The following is a 21,278-nucleotide window of genomic DNA, read 5'->3' on the forward strand; positions in this document are numbered from 1 at the left end:
GACGGAGGGGACGGAGGCTTGGAACGCCGGGACGATGAAACGGGACGGCGCAGGGACGGGGACGGCAGGGGACGGACGGACGTCCCCCTGGAGGCGTCCCTCACAAGGGACGGTGAAGGGGATGGCAGTAGGAACAGGGACGGCTGTGGGGGACGGCCGTGGGGGGACGGCAGGGAGCCATTCTGTGGTTTCTTTTGCCCGTTTCTAGCCGTTTGCGGGGCAGTTTCTAGCCGTTTGGGGAGGCCTTGAGCCTTTGAGGCTTGGGCCTTGGGCCTTGCCTCTCTCTTGCCTTGAGGTTTGGCCTTTAGGCTTGAGCCTTGGGGCCTTGGGCCTTGGCCCTTGAGGCTTGGCCCTTGCCTCTCTCTCTCTCTCACTTGCCCTTGTCTCTCTCTTGCCTATCTAATATCTATATAAGAACAAGGCTACAAGGCTACAAGCATGGAGTTTAGTCTTTAGCGTAAACGGCCCTTCGGACCCCCTGTAGAGAGGGGCTCACGCCCCCCTCCGCACCTTCCTCCAAGTAGGCTGGTGTGAAACTGCGCGCCGCAACGGACCCAAAATTTACAGCCCATATGCAGTAGGTGTATAATAACTCACCGCATATGCATGTAGCCTGGTTGGCAGTGTGTCAACCTTCTCCAGAATCGTCTCATGCTATCTGGCCACAATCGGCCACCATCCGGTGTTAATATGACTCAAAAGCTTACCATTTTATGTAAATTTGTGCTCATTTTGATGTACTTCCAAAGTAGAATAAGTGTAGAGTAGAAAAACTTTTAAAAAAAGTATTTTTTGAGTGTCGTTCCCTCCCCCGTCCCCGTTCCCTACTTATGGCCGTCCCCCGTCCCCCGTTATCGTCTCCCGTTCCTTGTGACTATGCATGGGGGAGTAACAGGAACTGGTTCTTCATCTGTCATTAGGATGGTAACATGGCAAAAAGCCAATTGTAGGATGGCTGTCCGTGCATCCGAGTTGATGTTGCATCTGTTATGGTCCATCCATCCCCTGCCGAGGATGATCTTTTCACTTGTAGTACCTGCATGTATCACATAAAACTTTCCTTCCAGGGGATTATTTTCAATGTGGAACAAAAGTGTGATTGTGCCAATGCAATTAATATGCGGTGAGGCAACCGTGGTGACAACGGCAGGTGTTTCTTGCAATGTGGGTCCCCCAAGGGAACGCCATGTTTCATAGGACAATAAATTGTAACTAGCTCTTGCATCAACAAGAGCTAATTTTTGGGCAAAGCTGATTGATGTGGTCATTCCTAACCATAACCGAACTGGCTTCACCTCCCAGTCTTCTTCTTCTAAGTCGATTACTTGGGCCATGTTAACCATAACATGCTTTTGCCTCAGTTTGACTTGCCTCGCCTTGGCCTCTTCTTGCGCAGTTTTTTTCATATCCTCATGGTCTTGTTTTCGTTGTTTTTTTATCATGGATGGCCTTCAAAGTGGCCTCAGTGAGAGGGCCATAGTAGCGTTTAAGTTTGCTACCACTGAAGTATCCTGCCATCTCAACACCATCAAGGGTTTCGATGCGCATAGCGCGTTGTGGTGTGATTTCAGAGACCAGAAAAGGTCCTAACCCACGGAGTTTAAGCTTTTTCTTATGTGTTTTTGTCCTGAATAAGAGGACCATGTCACCCTCATTCATCTGTTTGTCCTTGAGCTGGTCATCGAACCACTGTTTACGCCTTAGCTTTTCGACAATCATGCTGTAGATTGCAAGGAGGTGGGTTTCATCGAGCATTTCAAGTTTGAACAGGGGTCACAACTTAAAGCATTTTCGGTGAGTTTTTCGTACACTGCGACACGTAGGCTTGGGACTAAGAACTCGATGGGCATGACTGCTTCAGTGCCATAGGTTAAACTGAAGGGGGTAGCGTTAGTTGCTGCCTTATATGAAGTTCTAGCCCAAAGTGCAGCAGGCAATTTCTATTCCCAGTCGTTGCGGCTAGCCTCCACTGTTTTGGTCAGAATGGCACACAGGTTTTTGTTTGTACTTTCAGCTTGGCCATTCGCCTTAGGATAGTAAGGAAAGGACTTCTTGTGGATGACAAGGAACTCTTGTAAAAGGAATTTGATTACTTCATTGAGAGTTGACAAGCTCGAGAGGACACCCGAAGCATGTGATTACAGACTCATAGAGAAATTTGGCCATTGATCGAGCATCAGCTTTGCGGGTTGCGCGAGCTTCTACCCACTTGGTGTAGTGGCGGCGACTATATATTTGGCTTGAGTGTATTTGGCTGTTGGATTGATGGGTCATATGAAGTCTATGCCCCATTTTTCAAATGGCTGTAAGGACACGATGGGGTTCAGGGGCATGTGATCCTTGAAACGAGGGATTAATACATGCTGGCATTCATCACATCGTTTGACATACTCAGTAGGGTGAGCCATTAAAAGTGGGGCACCATAATCCAGCTGTGAGAACCCTTACAAGCAGTGATGTCTGCAGCAAAGTGCCCGCTAGCACAGGCAGAGTGACCTTGTTCAAGGAGGAAGACATATTCGTCTTCCCGCACACGACGTCTTAGGATTTTGTCCTTGCCCTGCTTGTAAAGTTGACCCGCGATCAGTTGGTACGGGGCTGCATTTTTGATTAAGCAACGGGTGCGATCCTTGTTGAGGAGAGGATCAACTAGTAAGCCAATGGCTAAAAAGTGAGCCACTTCTTCGCCTCATTTAGGAATTAGGCAAAGTTGGAACAGGGTTGCATCTAGTAAATCATCGTCTACTCCCACTGGTGGTTCACCGTTGGGGAATCCTTGACATGTGGTCTACTAGAACATGCTGAGAGCCTTTTCTCAATGTAACAGTGAAATCGAACTCTAGCAAGATAAGCAGCCACTTGGTGATTCTTCCTGTCATATAGGGTTAATATTATTCCTGTCATATAGGGCTTATTAACCAGGTACAAGAGGACTTGATGGTCTACGAAGAAGACGAACTTAGTCGCCAAAAGATAATGGGGGAACTTCTTAACCGTGTGTACCATAGCTAATCCTTCTCTCTCAGTTGTGGTGTAATTCCTCTTAGCTTCGTTGAGTTGGCGGCTGGCAAAACTAAAGGGGAAGTCCATCTTGTGTTCGCCGGGTTGAGCTAGCACGCACCCTTTAGAAAATGCTGAGGCGTCAATATGGACATGAAAGATGAGATCCCAGTTGGGGGATCTAAGGATTGGAGTGCTTGAGTGTAGTGTAAGCTCTATAGAATTCTTCTGTCCACTCGAAAACTATAAGGAGTCGTAAAGGGATCTAGCAATAGCAGCATATATAAAAATGAATCGCCGATAATAGCTGACATGTCCCATGAAGCACTGGACGCCCTTGAGGCTTGAAGTTGGTATGTGGCGGCAGATCGAGAATGAGCTGCACTTTGCTGTCGTCGGTTGATATTCCTTGCCTGGAGACGGTGTGTCCCAAGATCACTCCGTGTCGAACCTAGAATTGGCATTTCAGAGGGTTTAGCAAGATGCGATATAGTCTGCATTGCTCTAACACCTTACGCAAACATGCGAGGTGCTCCTTCCAAGAAGAATTGACACCAAGGTCGTCCATGAAGACTTCTAGAAATTTTTGGAGATATTCCTTGTAAACGGTACACATTAAGCATTGGAAGGTTCTGGGGGCGTTGGTCAACCCAAAGGGCATGACTTTGTATGCTTAAGTACCCCATTCAGTAGCAAAAGCAGTTTTGTGCTGGTCTTTAGGGTCGATAAGCACCTGGTTGTATCTTGAGAATCCATCTAGAAAGTTGTAGGCTTCTTTTCTTGCTACTCTTTCTAACACAAGGATAGTGGTCCCTTATGGTGGCGGCATTGACCTTTTTGAGGTCGATGCACACCCTGACTTTTCCATTTTTCTTGGACACTATCATGATCGGTGAGACCCATTTCGTATGTTCAATTTCATAGATAAATCCGGCGTCGATAAGTCTTTCAATCTCTCCGCGGACCATCTTGGAATATTTAGGGCTCATTGGGTAAGCTCGTTGCTTGACTGGCCTAGCTCCATCAACCATGGGAATGGTGTGTTGTACCACTTCTAGAGATACATCCTTCATATCCGTTTACTTCCAAGCGAAGCCGTCTTTGAATTCAGTTAAGAGAGCAATGAGCTCTGCTTCTTCTTCCTTTGAAGGGTCTTCTGCAACGAATACGGGCCTCAGGTCTTAACCCAGGCTTGCCAAGTTTACTTTCTTTGAAGGGTCTTCTGCAACGAATACGGGCCTTCTTCCTTTGAAGGGTCTTCTGCAACGAATACGGGCCTCAGGTCTTAACCCAGGCTTGCCAAGTTCACTTTCTTAACCTTGGCTAGACCGTCATGTGAGGTCCTAGGTTGCCCACTATTAGACATTTGAGCCGAATCATATTGAACAAAGCGGTCAGCCATTTGGAAGGTCTTAAAGTGCTTGGGCACTTACTGTGTTTCTTAAGCTTTAGCACTTTCCTCGTCAATTATCCTTTTGGCTTCTTTTTCTACGAGTGCTAACTTTTTTGTTATGTGCCTTGCGGGCAGAGCGGCAAAGCTTTTTAGGGACTGGTTCTGGTTGAGTGGGTTCAACCGGTTGTGGGATAGTAGTGTGGACCAGAAGAGAGTTGTTTGTAAACTCTTTTTGCCATACTCCATTGAAATGCTCATGGGCTTCCGTGGCTCCCACATATTTCATCCAATGGGTTTTAGAGTTGTCTAGGAAAATGTACCGATCTAGCCCAGGGAATCCTTTGGGTATGTGAGTTTTATGTGAGCATGTACTCCTTGATGGCTTAGCTCGAACAACATGATCCAACTCTTGCGTGGCTATATTGGGCAGATATGCTGAACTAAGCATATATAACGATGTAAGCTCTTGCCCATCCGCCGTGGCAAATCTCGTACCAGTTTTTCTAGACAAGATGTCCAGTGTAACGAGGATATGCATCCAGTTCTTAGAGTCTTCCGGCTCTGGGAGTGGTGCACAATCCTCACTCTCCTTTTTATCTTCCAGTGTTTTATGGCATGTCTGGCATAGATGGACTTCAATAGTTCATGTAGTAGTGACTGAGTCTCTGCAAACGGTCTGCCACTCATGGGGTGCACTTTTCATGTGTGTAGATTAATCTTGAAGTTAAGATCTTTTCTCTGAATGTAGATATGGCCAGTATCCCAATCATGGATCATCTTGGATTCTTGCATAAAGAGTCTGCCAAGGATGGAGTTATATGAAATTGGCTGATGTCCAAAATTCATCACCACAAAGGTGTGGCAGTAGGTGGTTTCCAGAATCTTAATTTAAGAACCTTTAATAGACCAATGGGTCTAGTGGTGGCTCCATGAGCGAGTTTAACTAACAATCGGGTGTTGTCCAAGGTAGGTGCTCCCCATTTTCCCTAGCATTGTTTTTTCACAGTGCTCACTCCGGCTCCTCCATCCAAGATTGCAGTAACTTGGTGGCCGTCGAAAGTTATTGGCAAGGCCGCATTAAGTTCATTGCCTTCAAAGTATTGTCTGAGCTTATTCACTCGAACGGTAGGAGTCTCTTTTACCTTAAGAGGTATGTGGAATTCTTCTCCCTCAGATTCATCAAAGCTATCAGGCTCCATGGTTTCGTGCATGCTTGCCTTGAGACGTCCTTCCATCTAGTCTTTCAAGTCATTCCATAGGCTTGGGCTACCTTGGAGCAAGGTGCCGATAGGGATCTGGACCTGAGAAGAGAGGAACGAAGAGAGACCTGCAAATGTCTCTTGGAGCGGAGGCAGTCCTATGAGAAAGGTCGGGTCTGCTTTGCCTCAAGCTTTTTGAGGTGTAAGGAATGGGAACATGGATTTTTGCGTTAGTTCTCTTATGATGTTCAGCTCCCAAGTCTCTAAGATATTCCGCCACCTTGCCCTTCAGTTGGGAGGTGGCTTCTTCTTCTATTAGCTCTTGCGGGAGTGGTTGGTCTAGAAGCTCACAAGGATAAACTTGAGCATCATGCGCAGGTCTTTAGTTTGAGACTGACGGGCATGGTTCAAGGTAGGCAGTAGGAGGATCATCTTCCATCTGAGCTTGGTACTCACGAACTAACTCTTGGGCGGCTAGGAGCCTCTCTTTTTCCTCAATAGGATTTGGATATTCCTTAAGCTTTTTAGATAGTTGACAGGGGTCAATGGGTTCTTGGGCACGGGTGACTGCGCGTAGCATATCTTCTTCTTCAGATGAAGAAGTCGGAGGATGAGTTGTGCTTGAGTCAGAACCACTTTTGATAATCACTCGCCTTTCTCCCTTCCCAACCTTGGTGGCTTTCTTTTGTGAGCGCCAAGTTATTCGGGCTTGTTCAGAGGCTCTTGCTTGGTCTTGGTTTTGAGAGGTTGATGCCTCTGCAGCAGCATGCGCCGTGGCCCTTTGCCTGTTCTGTAGCCTGGTTACTGCGTTGAGGGGGATTGCTCGAATGAAACCATCTCTAACACTCAACAGGTTAAGGCTGGTGCTGGGATTAGCTTCGTGAGCCTTTCCAATTGTTCTTGGTCTTAGCGGGCAGTCTTTGTACATATGGTCGATACCACATCCAATACATAGTGGTGTCATGGTTGGAGCATCTATTGGGGCGCTCGCCGCCCTATTCCTTTTGGGACACTTAGCCACTCGGTGAGGTCCGCCACAATCATAACACTGTATGGGCGGTCTTTTTGTTGTTCGATTCATATTCCTAGCTCGCGATATTGGGGCTGCAAGATACACAGGATACATTTGATCATCCTCCATAACATAGCGACTAAGAATTTGTGAGGGCGAACTCATGGGCTCTGGGGTTTCATAAGTGGGAGTCTCCAGGATTTCTCCCTCATTCCTATCCTCGAAGAGTTCTGTCAGGATTATTTGATGAGCTGGTGCGACTATGGGTAACGTGGGACTATGGTGGGAGAATTGGGGGTGGTAGGGGTATCTCAGGGACCCTAAGGATTCCTCTTTGGGTCACTTCTTGGCCAGATTGGGGAGCATTGTGATGTGCAGGGGCTGGCAAAGCCAGCGGTTGCCTGGGGCTTGCGGGTAGTACCTGAGGCATAGCTCGAGCCAAGGCAGCCTTGTGATTGTAACAGTTAGAGATCTCGTGATTGCCCCATTTTACACAGTAGGTACGCTCTCGAGTTTGGTAGCTGGATCTGGGTTTGATGGCTCCCACCTTGGTCGTCTTTCATTCTAGGGTCTAGAGGTGGCGTGGGCCCACTTTCTTGAGGTTGATCCATATTCCTCACCTTGGGTTGTAGTTCTACGGACTGTGTTTCCCAAGATAAAATTGTAAAGCCTTGATGCAAGGCTTTGCTGAGAATGAGTTGGAGACATAGGAACAAGTTCCTAGACAGATGGTCTGTCCATGCACTGTGGCTCTCTTGCCTTTGGGTCTGGGGTCCCTCGTCCACTACTGGGGAGATCCTTACTCTCGTCTCGCTGATACTATCAAAGTCAAGCATCGTTTGACTCCGCGGTATTTACCGACGGGTCTGATCTGATTTGTGAAGGGGCTCACTTCGTCGAAGAGAGGTTATTTCTCACTAACCTACCCGAGCGTAGGTGCATGGGAATATAGACTTACCATTCTGAACCCCCTAAAAAAAGATGATTTTCTTTTTTTAAAAATAAATAAAGGAACGGCCGTACGCTTGTGAGCGAACGGGCGTACGCTCCTTAGTGGGAGAAGGAATGAACGTTCACTTCTCAATTGGCACGGCGTGCGCTTTGAGGACTTCGAAATGGAACGAGCGTTCACTTCTGGTGAGAAAAGGAACAGGCGTTCGGGATGAGATTGTAAATGGGAACGGGCGTTTGGCAAGCTAGTGCCATGGGCGCTCATTTCAAGGTTGGCACGGGCGTTCGCTTCTAGTGAGAGAAGGAACGGGCGTGCAAGTTTATGAGCCGATTAGAACGGACGTGGCAAGGTGGAAAAGGGAACTCGAACGGGCGTTTGCTTCAAGGACTTCAAAATGGAAAGGGTCTTCGCTTCTGGTGAGAGAAGAAATGGGCGTTCGGGGGGCTTAGAACGGTCGTGCGAAAGTTAGAACTGACGTGCACTTGTGGGCGAACGGCCGTGACACTGTCGGACAGAGATTTTTCAAATTTCACTGGCCTACTGCAGGTCTTACAGTACAAAATTATTCTTATTTAATTGCACCTCAATGTACATGAGACCTAATTAAATGCAATTAAACTAATTTTAATGCTTCTGCCAAATTTAGGCAGAAAATCTACCAGATTTGGGTTGTAGGCAGAAGGAACGAGCGTTCCCCGAACTTGCCATGGACTTTCGACTCTCAGAGATGCTTGGCAGAATGGAATTTCACCTAGGAACCTCTCCAATCAGCAGCTGATTTAGACACCTTTCCAGGGTCTTTTGATGTTTTTGTTTTTACAAGGAGCTAGAGCTAGCCTCTAGCTACTTATTAATAACTACAATGCATGGTTTAAGCGAATGGATTGAGATCAATTGAATGATTAAACAAAGATGCAAACATGATGAAAAACACAAAAATTGAAATTGCTTGAATATTGAGGGCAATTAGGGGCACGTACTTGATTCTTCCCTGCTCTCGGTGAAGACTCAAATGTCGATGCTCAATCAACAATCCAACCTCCGAGTAATCTCCAACAAAACACAAAATAAACAGTGTTAATCAACCAACCAGTGGATTTGCATTCCAACTAGGCAAAATCAAGCTCTAGCTAATGAATCAAGTAGAGGATCCTAAGCCAAATGCCAATTTTCCGGCAGCGGCGCCAAAGATGTTAATGGTTTAACATGCTACCTCACAACCACACGAGAGAAGAAGAAGAGAGTGCTTGCAAGGGTCGAATCCGGTGATTTGCACTTGGCCAACCTTATGAGGGTTGACTTTCCGATGTGAGGCCGCTAGGGACTCACTCTATACTCTCTTTGTGTCACCCAAAGAGAGATCCAAGTAAGCTAGGTAGAAGCAAGAGGGAAGCAGCTATGGAGAGCTCAACCTCTACCTCATGCCAATCGTATGCAAACAAGACAAGGTGGAGAGCAATGAGAAAGGGGAGAAGGGAGAGCAGCACCATTCCTATTCACATACACCAACAATCATAAGCATGCAAGTATCACAAGCAAGCAAACTACCATAAGCTCAAGAGAGTGAGAGAGAGAAGGCAAAACTCAATTGAGACGAATGGGATTGTCCCTTTTCATATTCCATGAAATGTCTTATATACATGAGCTTACTTTTTACAATGGCCGGCCCTCCAGTTACAAATGGGGACCCAAAACTAGTCTTCCTAGTTTAACTAGCTCTATGTACATCAATTCCTTATGACCGGCATTACAGTCGTAAGCTTGGTCATCCCTTGTCTCATTTACAATTGGCACTTAGCGCGGCTACAAAAAAGATGGAGTACAAAGATAATGTGGTAGCCGTGCGAAAGGTCATGTTAACCAAAGTGGTTAACATGGGTAAGAAGAGTTAGGACTGACATATGCAGACTCTCTAAGGCTTGGAAGATAGAACTACGTAGCTCATGCCTAACATGTTCCGGACTTGGGCTCACAATGGAGCCATGACACAAGACAAATATTCCTAAAAAGATATTAATACTAAGTGATATTACATATAATGCTGAGGTAGTGTGCCACATAGCACCACAGTGCAGGGTGCATGTGACATTTGACACGTGGCACTCTTATCCTTGCTACTTTTACACCTTTTACACCATGTGTTCACACCATACACTCTCCACTTTTCCAAATATCTTGTCACACTCAACTTTACCATGAAGTCTTTCACCGACATAATTTAACATTGAGTCACGTGCACAAATGTGTCTTTGAACACTCCCCCTCAATCACACAAATTTGTGACACCATATTTACTAACACTTCCCCATTGAGCACTTTCTTGGTCTCACCAATTTTTCAACACCCCCCTTGGTGTTATATTTGCACACTCCCCTACGCTCACACGAACTTAGCATGCCTCTCTTATGGACACAACTCAACACACACATACATGCCTCTTTTGGGCATGTATGTGTGTGTTTGTGGCCTGGCCAGCAGGGCACCCTCATATGTATACAAAACAAACCGTGTGACACTCATGGTCACCCTCGTAGCTCAACATGGCTACGTCAACACCTTGTGCATCTCTTGGACATGTCACGACGGGCTCCACATGTTCCCATTGTGGTTTTGCATGCCTCTGCTTGCACGCCTTCACATCAATGACGCTTGGCATGAATGCTTCCATAAAATACATCATGTAAACCAGCCACATATAACCCATGCATGAGTTGCTTTTAAGCCCCATGTGAACGACCCTTAGAGAGGTCCTTTTTACACCACTGTTTTGAGGTTCTAAGGGTTTATCCCTTTGGGTATGCTTTGAGCCACAAAAAAAACAAAAAACGATCTTATCTCAATTTCTTGTTGGAGACTGCCTCTCTTTTTTTGTGTACGTGCTTGCTGCTGCATTCTTAACTTGCTCAAGTTCAGCTCACTGGCAGTCGATACGTCTCACTAGCAGCCTTAAGCTTTGCAAAAGCTTCTTTTTCCAATTGACCAAGGTGTTGCCTGGTTTTGTGAAGTTTTTGTGCGGTTTGAGCATCGGGGGTGCCGAGGGTGTTGACGAGGCGCTTGAAGGTGGATACTGAGGTGCTGCTCTAGAAGATGCATGTCGTCTACGGCCTGCTTGGGCTCCTGCTTGCCGTTCAGCAGCAGAAGTGGTGCCCCCTTCTCCACGTGTTGGAAACTCATCCTCCCCCAAAACTACCTCATATGAGCTCTTCGCTTGGCTTTCAATGGCTGATCCACTGAAAAAAATATGGACAAATCTGTGAAAACCCTACAGAATAGAGCGAGGAGGGTAAGGGTTCTCTCTCCTACAAGTTGTGCACAGAAACACTGGATTTGATCTTGGCGCTGCTCTGCATAGAGGCCATGCCAATTGCCTCTCTTCTCTAGGCTGTTGTGACCACTACCACGTGGCTGTGCTGGTGGAGAACTTGGGGTTCTGACGTCGTGGATGGGTTGCTAAGAACTTTGATGTTCTTCTACATTTTCTTGTCCTTCTGATTTCTAAAGCTATCTTTGCCTAGTTTCTCTTGATGTCTGCCCCCGCCCTTTTGCTATTGTTGTGCTCTTGATGCCAAAAGCGATGCGCTGTTCTTCTTCTTGATTTGCAGCCTCAATCACGAGCTCAACAGTGGAGGTGTTTGTTTGCATACTACTGATTTGTTGACATCCACCTCTCTCAATCTCTCAGTGGGCATTGAGAGTTGCTATTTACACTTGTTGCCTTCCTCTCCTCCTCTTTGTTTTCTTCTATGTCTTGCATCACCAACCAACCTCTATCATGAGGTTGACATAGCCATCAATATGGTTGCCATCGCTCACCATTGAGCTCACAACATGCATGCTTTCCCTCTTTGCATGCCAAATCTTTACAAGGGCGCTCTTCAAATGTTTCTTTTATGAAACCATAGGTGCATACCATCATGAAAGCCATCAATAACTTCCACACTAGTTTGCTCATCTCCCATGAGCAAATTTGCAACAGTACCCCTTTCTTTTGGTGTGCTCAAGATGGGTTCCATCCTCAGCCCATGACCGTTTATCGCTTGCTTGGACAAGCTTGCACCTCTTCACATTCTTTGCCAAATGCAAAGAACCATGGGAATCCCACATCCCATCACATAACATCCCTTCTTCAAATTGAGCATCATCTATGTTCAAACCAACACTTCATGATGCAAGAACCAAAAACCAACCTTTTTTTGAGGTATAAACTTCTTCTTGGTAGCTTCTTTGAGGATGTAGACTCCAAAAATCTTCATGTTGCTGAAATCTTCACTTGCTTACTCCATGGACAGCTTCAAGAAACCTCCAATCCTTCCATTGAACCATTGACCAAGGCAATCTCACAAATAATCCATCTCTAAGATGATGAGTGTGCTGATTTCTCAAAATCAAAGAACAAAATGCATAAAACCCTAATCAAATGAACCATTGTGTAAATCTACTCTAAACTATCTACCAAATCCTAAGAACCTAGCATGGCTTTGATACCATGCTGAGAATCTAAGGTGCTAGGGATAGGCTTGGTAGAGTGTTGCACATAATAAGAGAGATTAGATTAGGGAGCCAAGATAATCCATGATTAAGATAAGTGGACACCAATAAGCACACTCAACAATAATGTATTGCAATAGCTTGTGTCAACCATACAAAGTGAGAGGCTTCTAATATAGATAGCCTCAAGCCCAATATCTCTGACATGTGGCACTCTTATCCTTGCCACCTTTACACCATGTGTTCACAACAAACACTCTCCACTTTTCCAAAATCTTGTCACACTCAACTTTATTATGGTCTTTCACCCACATAATTTAGCATTGCGTCACGCGCACAAATGTCTCTCAACACCCCTCCTCAATCACATAAATTTGTGACACCATATTTTTCTAACACGGGAGAGATGACAATTCTTCCAAAGCCACATATGCTATGAGGGGTCATGTGTGACCTTGAGAGGGCAGGGGTGGATGTGCCAATGCTGGTTGTGTAAGGCAACGCTATGAGGGGTCATGTGTGACCTCGAGAAAGCAGGGGTGGATGTGCCAATGCTGGTCGTGTAAGCCAACGCGATCTTCACCAGCTGTGAAGGGGGCTAGATAGCCTCTTGGTAGGGTAGCGTGATGGGTTGAAGCCGACCCTTGCTGCCAACTTCAAAAGCCAAGAGAGTGGAGTCCTCTTTGATGTCAAAGATCGCTAGGGAAATGACAAGCCACGAGAAAGAGGCAGCCTAAGATGGGGAGGCTACAGAAGTGCCAATCCAAAGAGATGGCTGAGTTGATGTTGAGGGTAAGGTGCTCAGTGCTCTCGGCTAGCCTCTCTTTCTGTGTGGAGGGAAGTAGCTCTCTAAATCCGAGCTAGGAGACCACTGATTGAGCTGGGCCTGAGCTAATGTGTTCCCAAGAGATGTGGGAGCAGGCGCCCATGGGAGGCGCATGAGATCACTCCACACCAGAGGCTGATGATGCCGCTCCTTGTTGCCCACTCAGTGTTTTGGTTTTATCCTACAGGGGTTGAAGAGAAGTGAGGCTACAACATAGGCTCGCCCATGGAAAAAAGCCTCAAGAAGGTTCTGGGCTGCTGACTGGAGGAAGAAGCTGACCTCCTCAACTAATCTGTCTGGGCTGTAGCCCGACTCCTGGGTGGAAGTAGAATGTCTCGCAGACCTCGATGCGAGAGCAGACCTTAGAGTTGTGGATCAGATAGTCTGGAAGCTGGCGGTTGCTAGTAGTCCTGCTACCAAGGATGCAAAAGGGCTGGGGTGTGATCCAAGATGGTGGTGCTTGCCAAGATACACACAGTGCTGCCCCTATCGTGGGCCCACTCATCAAGTTAGAAATAGTCAAGGCGGGATGGGTTTGGAGCTTGTTCATCTGAAAAAATTAAGGCTGTGGGAGGAACAGCCAAACTCCGGTGAGTGCTAGGTGTTCTGGCCGCAAATGGAGAAGAACAGATCCTCTGAGGCAGTGGACTTCACCCGTGCCATTGTGGAATCGGAGCTACCTTCCTGATGATCCTCTGGGGACACTCTGTTAAAAACTTCCCCCCCATCCATCTGAAGTTCGTGGAGGGGTGCCCTGTCGCACGTTGATCCAGAAATCTGTGGGGTTTTTGCTCCCACGGGGGGCATAGAAGTTGAGGGGACAAACCTGGTCCTCCCCAAGAGAGAGAATCACCCACTGTGCTCTGCCTGGGACAATGGCGGGAAGAATCTTCCTGATGCGTGGTGTCTGTCCTGCCGTGAACCATGAGCACATCAAGGTCACCTCCAATGAGGGCTGATCTTACAACTGTGTACCTTACCTTCTGGTACACCTACACCAACTAGTCATACTGAATCATGTACAAAACATTATGATTGTCATGCAGTGTTAGACAACCCGAGAAGACTAACCATTGACACATGATTTGCCTAAGAAAACAACCGTTGGCTCAAGCTTTGTCTATAAAAACAACCAAAAAGCAAACTTTCTGAGGTCTCAACAAAGTAGAGGAAGCAGCTAGACAATTTTGATGAGAACCGGCCAAATGATGTGGCAGTTGCTGATGATGTGGTGGCTACATATTGCCATACAAGTGCCGAATAACAGGGATATTGCAAGGCACACCCTTTTCGCATCTTAGGGATTTTCAGGCATTCCCGAAACTTGCAGACATTCATATACAAAATTCAAAGCAACGCCCATGCTCAGAAACAAATCACATTCACGTGTTCATTTCCCGAGCAACATGCAAACATGGCATAAATTATGCCAAAGTCTTCTAGAGCTTTGTACCAAATTTCTGTGGGAAATTTCATGGGAGATGAGGGTGGTGAGACGACCCCCGGCTTCTTAACAGCTGATCTCAACTGAGAAGCTTCCATATACCGTCACCATTCATACTAGGAATCCTCGTCCCAACCTAGGAACAAAGCCTCCTGTTTCAACTTCGAAACATGATTGTCTCTGGATCTGCTCATAACCAATGAACCAATACCCTCAAGAGCTTTGTTCATATCTTCCAAATGGGACGTTCAAATCTTGATATGGTCACAAATGAGGAAACCATGAAGCCATATCCCAATCTAGTTGCAATATGACGATACTACAATCAAGTAGCCGGATTTGGTCGCAAATGTTGATACTGAATCTATGTCGCGAGGAGCAACATCCGATCATATGCCCACAAATGATGACACCTATAATCCTCTTGCTCACAACAAATAAGTGACTCTTGGTCCAACTTAGAAATATTCTGGATCCAACTTAAGATCAAATCTTCACAACTCTGCTTTTCTGGTTTTCACGTAGGCTACTCACACAGCAACTGAGGTACTAACCAGAGACCTTCACACTCAGTTCAAGAAGTGCAAAATAGCCCTTGAAGTAATTCTCATCTGCCTAGTTCACATCAATTTCGGGGTGGGTCTTAAGTAACCTTCATTGAAGTTTCCTGCCTTCCGGCCTCTACTCCTTATGTAACATATTTTATTCTGTTGAAGTACTTTCTTCAACTTACCCACTGCTTGGAGATACATGCCAACAAGATCTGCCAACTTTGGGCTGTGATAGCACCGCAAAACACCCACATGATACTCATGGTGAATGTCTAATCTCCTTCCAGATGATGCTTATCTTGAGACCTTTTCAGTGTTTTATCTTTGTGAGGACTCATGGAATCTATAGCCAAAGTTTGTGACCATCCACTCTTTTCGAGCTTCTTCTCCCATTCCTCTCTCGTCTTCTCTAAGGTTCTTCCTCTATTTTCTATATGGAATCTATACATATTCCCTCTAAAAAAGCCATACTTTTGGTGAGGACCATCCACTCTCTAGGCCCTTTCATCGATCACATTTTAGGCAACATCATATGTTAAAGGACTGGGAATATTAGCCAAAACCCTCAAGAATATTTTCTTTCACATTAAAAAACGATATTTTGACTCGACCTTTTCATGGTTGCTTGCCATCCCAAGATTCTTGTCTGCAACTTCACGCTGCTGTCAAAACATTGTTGTCAAAGTCAATCCTGTTGTCCCAACTTAGGAGCAACTACATGAGATGCCCTTGTGGCTCCTTGCTAGTCCAACTTAGGAGTGAAGACTCTCAAGCTTTTCCTTCTTTGTCTCTTACAAAGACCAAATACAAAAGAATTGCCTCAATAGGCTAAGTATGATTTGCATTTTTTGGAGGATACACATTAATCATAAGGTCTTCTCCCATTTGCACCAAAATTTTTCTCTTTTACATGTATTCCTTGTTGGGATTCATGTGTTTATGCCATGGCATGCCCAATATCACATTGAAACGTTTCAAGAGTGAACTAGAAAATCGTTGTAGTCCACATAATCCTGTATACGGATGTGTAACTTGCCAATCACTGGTACCGCATCCGCCTTCATCCTTTCCTTTGAAGGCTGAACTAGTCTCCATTGGCGTTTTCATACAAGGCACATCCAAGCCTATGGTGGCTGCCATCTCCGTGAAAATAAAATTGTCCAATGAACAATCATCAAACATAAACAAAATTTGATTGTTCCTGAGGTTGGCTCCATGCTTTGCATAGTTTCCTATGATGCTTTGCATAGTTTCCTATGATCTACCGGATGCCCGATATCGCCTTGCACATCTGAAATTATAATCACAACACCTTTTTTGTCGTGAACCAATTCCGGGCACTTTGCCAACATGTTTTTTTTCCTTCCACATTTGAAGCGTCTTCTTTCCTGCAAAGTAAGTAATCTTTTTCTTTTGGGACATTCCAGGGACAAATCACTTGCCTCTTGCAAAGAATCGATTTCTTAGAATCCTCATACAGATTGTCCTGTGTTTTGCTTATTCAAATTGGCTTTAGTATTCCTCTTGGACACATACAAGGCTAAATTGGTTTGGCCCATATTCATGTGTAAAATCTCAGCAATGGAGCCAACTGCCACATAGCCTAGTGGTGTGGGCTTGTGACCTAGGAAGGGGAGGTCCCGAGTTCAGATTCCTACAAGGTCCCCCTTGGTATTGTGGCCACTTTGTGGGCTTAAGTTCTAACCCCTTTCGGCAGGAATCCCAAGCCACCTTTGGGCAGATATGAAATTGAGACTGCAGAGAAGGATCTACTTGAGGGAAAGAAAGCATCTCCGCAACGGTGGTTGAGTTGCAAGTCTGATTAGGGTACACTCCCAATCCTTGCTAGATGGTAGGATGAAACCTCAACTCACACTTCCACATTTTCGCTCCTTGTCCAGATTCTCCATGAAGAAAGTAACGATGAGGAGTATCCTCCAAATTTTGCAACGTATGAAGCAGATGACTCTCCCTCATCTTGAGTGAGCCAATCCCACTCTTTGCATACATCTCGAACTCTTTTTTGGCATGATTTTGTTTAGGCTTTTACAGGATATAACATTTTCTTGCAAAAAAGAGAACTATTAGATTGCGTTTTACAAAGATGAACTAGCAAGATGTCAGTATATAGGCTCATGGCTTGGCATCACTGGTTAGACAATCTTGTGTTGTACCACACCAAACCAATCAGACTAAGGTATGACGACCTTCAATTGTGTCTGTCTTCAACGTAAGCTACAGCCAAGCAACACCGTTCAGGATCACACCTTTGATTGTTGAAATTTGATTATGCTTTAGACTAGAGTCCTTCAAACCATATGCACCTTCATATTGGAGAGAGAGTATTCTTTTCGGACAACAAATTACTGGCATCTTTTCATTGCGGATGTATGTATAGCAAAGATTTGGACTTTGTGCAAGACGTCGTGTGCTATGGTAGATGAATGTAACTATATGAAACATACTCAAAATGTGAGATGAGATTTGTGAAACCTTGATGGATCGAGTGGGAGATGGAAATCTGCTTTCCATGTGTGCTTTGGATTAGTACAAGAGTAGATGTTAAGCAACTCCATGAGGAGAATATCATTTGAGGGATGTATTGCATGTGTATTTCCTAGACTTGTTTATAGTACCATTATCCAGAAAAGGGTAATGAAATTCCAGTATGACAACCTTGAACTAATGTTTTGAGCAGGTGGAAATTGCTGAACTTACATCATGTCAACTAGAGAGACACCTAAAAACCAGACCTTCAGATGACAAGAAATAGGTATCAATGAGGATGAACATGGTTTTGGTTCTGTAAAACTGCTCTTTTTTACCAGAATTGAATTAATATGAAAGAAAACTTCTTAAGTGTTGTGTATTAAGCATTTGATAAATTGGAAGTTAAATACAAGGTATGAATCTCTCTCTCTCTCTCTCTTTTATTTTCTGTTCCATGATGAGATATGCCACGGGACATTATTGTATCACTTTGGTCTCATAGGCCCATCTGGTCTTTAGTAGATGCGTAATATATATTTCTTTCTTTCTTTCTTCTCTCTTTTGATAGAGATCACCTTTCGAGGCTGGCACTAGAGTCATCTATGCAGTTACATTAGGAGAGGGAGAGAGAGCAGGTAAGGTTGGCTGGACTGCCATCCACCTCATCTGCACCATCGCCATCATTATCCTCGCCAGCATGGTTCTCGGAGTTATTTGACTGGTTTGATGCGCATGGCCTCCAGATGGACCGCCTCCCCCCTTTTCACTATAGTCTAGACTCTCCATTCTTGGACTTCTCATGCGAGGAGATCTAGCAAATCATCCGGTTGGACCTATTGTAGCTTTACATACATCAGACATGGGTGTCTTCTTCTTCTGAGCTTGGCCCCAAAATTTTCAGTTTTACAGGGACCGGTTCTTGAGAGTCTCTGAGGATGGTTTCATTGTGATTCGGAGATACATACATATCCATTTGTCACATGCCATGTGTATTGTGATCGGCTAGCTCAGTGTGTCTTCTCACCGCCTTAGAGTCGAAAATGGCAGAGCTGATGCTACCCCAGAGTCGGAAGTGGCAGAGTTGGTGCTATCCACACGAGGATTAGATGTGCATAGTAAGCACCACAAGACAGGTGGAAGATGAGGTGCACCACATACTTAGCTGCCCGGCCTACTACGAAATACAACGGAGATTCCACTGCCTCTTTCGCCGCGAGGGGTTTGGTCCTCTCGCACTGGTGATGCACTTTGATGATCAGAGATGCCTTGACATGTACTTACTAGAGCTACTAGAGCTCAGACGTCATAGGATACATTGCTGAGACTAACATACCGAGAAGCGAACCCAACATGATACTTCCTAGAGGGCATTACAGATTTCTTCACTATGCAGCCACATCAGATCCCCCTGCCCACACTGTCAGTCGTGTCCTCCGCCCTAGAGGGGTCCTTAGTGATAGAACTCGATCTATTTTGTGGGCCAGATGTTTCTTACCCAGAGAGCATCATGACCCTCCACATGATATGCTTCCATCACAGAGGCCGGATACTTTCTCGCCTGTACAGGGTCACATGCTGACATTACATCTGTGTACACCAGTGATAGTCATTTTTCATTTTCTTTCAATTATTCTTTCCATGGCTCAGTATATCCATTGTATCATTGTATCACTTATGGTCTTATACACCCTTTGGGTCTTTTGTAGACGTTAATAATGCTCTCTCTCTCTCTCTCTCTTTCTCTCTCTCTCTCTCACCCTTTTAATTTATATATATATATATATAAACCGATATTCTTTCACTTCACTGTATAAACAAAGAAGCCATCAAAAGTGAGGGAAACTTCTTGAAGATCAGAAACAATCGAAAAACATGTCTAACTGTAGTTGGTCCATCTCTTGTAGTCTATGGCAATCACTTAGAGCATAGTTGTTAGTCACGATACTATACAATACAATACCATACGAGAAAATACGCTATGATATTTTTTTTTCTTATCGTACGATAAAATACAGTGTTTAACAAAAAATACTTATAAACTTAGGTATTTCCAATTTTGAGATATGGAGTATTTTAAAAAGGAGGGAAGCATCATAGTACAGGGGAATCTCAAACAACCATAGAATTATCCCTTAAAAAAAGCGGGAAAAAAAATCTGAAATTGTTTTTTTTAAGTCCGTACAGTATCGTACCATACAGTATTCCATACGATATGGTGTCGTATGCCATACGGAAACAACTATGATATACAGATTGGCACAAAGATTGTCGGAAATATGAGAACTTGTCAATGTGCATAGAGTAAAAAATTAGATGATTGCGAGTGTCCTAAGTGCCCAATAGTGTGTTAAAGCAAGGAAACTAGTGTAATTAGCCAAGAAATCTTTGGTTTCCAAACAAGCTCATAGCAAATGAGACAGAGTCTCGTTGTGATTTGAGCATCTAAAACAAGAGGCAAAAGCTATCCTTCTTTTGGCTAGAGTTTCACCAACAAGTAGCACTCCAACCAAGAATCACCAAAGGAAAATTCTTTGCTTTAATGGCAATTTATTAGTTCAAATCTTTTGGAGATTTTGTTTCCACCATTTGGCTCATCTCTCTGCAACATCCAATCTAACATTCTATTATCTTGAATGAGAGGTGAAGCACTTCAAATTGTTGCATTAAAGCTCTTATTTTTTGCTAGACATGCTTGTAATGCATGCCCAAATTCCATTTCTTTTGTGCCTACTAGAATGTAAGTATCTTACCATTCGGAGAGAGAAAATATTGGATTAGACATATTTTTTAGTGGAAAGAAGATGGCTTTCCTTGGCTCTTGAATTGTTTCTAAAGATCTTCCAGACCAATGCAAGTATTGGAGGGCTTTTTTGTAATTAAAAATCAGTCTAGTACTGAAAGGACGATCCGATATCTTTTCTTGCAACTTTTCAAGAAGCAAATCCCAATGTGTACATTGCCATCTGCTAAAAGAATTTGTTTTAAGTGCAGTATTCATAGCTACAATCATCATTGTCCAAGGTTGCTCTTGGACAAAGAAGGTGGTCAACAAAGTTGTTTTTCTTGCCAAAACATGATAATGAATATTCAGAATATTCATCTCTCCATGCATCTTTGGCGAACAAATCTATTCACATCTCAAGAGCCAAATAGCTTTCTTATGATGTTTGGTTTTCCATAGTTTTTTTAATGGTTTGAGACATGATAGTAGTAATATACTTCTTTGTCCATACAAATAGAGGCAAGATGTACTATCCTTAGTCGCACATGTAAAGGCGGTAGGTTTTGCTTTTATCTTTTGATAGACCGAGTTTGTGGCATTAGAAACATATACATTCCACTCCAATGGTTAACTGAGTAACCAGGATGTCTAACAATATCTATTGGTGGAAATGTAGCACACTTCTCTGCCCAACACGCTGACTAGACGGTGTACACCACAATGTAACACATGGCTCACTCTAGGGTAGTATGCCCTTAGGAGTTGTCACGAGCTAGGGAGATGTGAGCTATGCAGCACACGCATATGCACTAGTATAGAGAATACATGGATGAGCATGGACAATAAGAATGGCGAGAACACGGAGTGGACAATACACATCACACAACGCCCAATAGATGAGACTCATGTTGCCATTGTATTAGCCCAAAATGATCCCCATCACACAATCTGGGTAATCCTTTCTATAATGTCGCTTGGCCTTTGGGCTGGTCCAAGGGTGACCATCAAGTGGCCCTATCATCACTGCAGAGGTGCGCGGTGCTCATTAAGTGAGCACAAGAGACAAGTAGTGCATCACTGTAGTGCCAGTGCAAGAGGTTCTTGGTGCTCTAGCCCGCTAGCCCAAGGTGTCAATGCAATAGGATGGACCAATCTAAAGTGACAATGCAAGTGGTTGGACTGGTCCAGAAGACTAAAATGA

The 21,278-nt window shown here is 44.6% G+C and overlaps 1 protein-coding gene and 1 long non-coding RNA gene across 6 annotated transcripts in view; one reads left to right on the top strand and one right to left on the bottom strand.

Moving 5' to 3' along the window:
- Positions 1–15,902, bottom strand: part of LOC147617432 (uncharacterized) — a 70,063-nt gene extending 54,161 nt beyond the window's left edge. Inside the window, exon 1 of the long non-coding RNA XR_015262228.1 lies at positions 11,744–15,902. This is a non-coding gene — a long non-coding RNA (uncharacterized LOC147617432). The remainder of the gene's footprint in view (positions 1–11,743) is intronic.
- Positions 1–20,153, top strand: part of LOC147617431 (uncharacterized) — a 75,909-nt gene extending 55,756 nt beyond the window's left edge. For 4 of the 5 annotated variants that reach the window (XM_086775684.1, XM_086775686.1, XM_086775688.1 and 1 more), the window contains one exon: positions 17,564–17,724. In XM_086775684.1, coding sequence (XP_086631810.1) covers positions 17,564–17,597 — 34 coding nt within the window. In that variant the 3' untranslated portion in view covers positions 17,598–17,724. Of the gene's footprint in view, positions 1–17,563; positions 17,725–19,995 lie in introns of those variants that run through there. The other variant, XM_086775685.1, reaches the window with a different exon arrangement.
- The last annotated feature ends 1,125 nt before the right edge of the window (positions 20,154–21,278 follow it).

The sequence above is a fragment of the Cibotium barometz genome, chromosome 36, assembly GCF_041138505.1.
Source record: "Cibotium barometz isolate CiBa-2024 chromosome 36, ASM4113850v1, whole genome shotgun sequence".
NCBI classification, from domain to species: domain Eukaryota; kingdom Viridiplantae; phylum Streptophyta; class Polypodiopsida; order Cyatheales; family Cibotiaceae; genus Cibotium; species Cibotium barometz.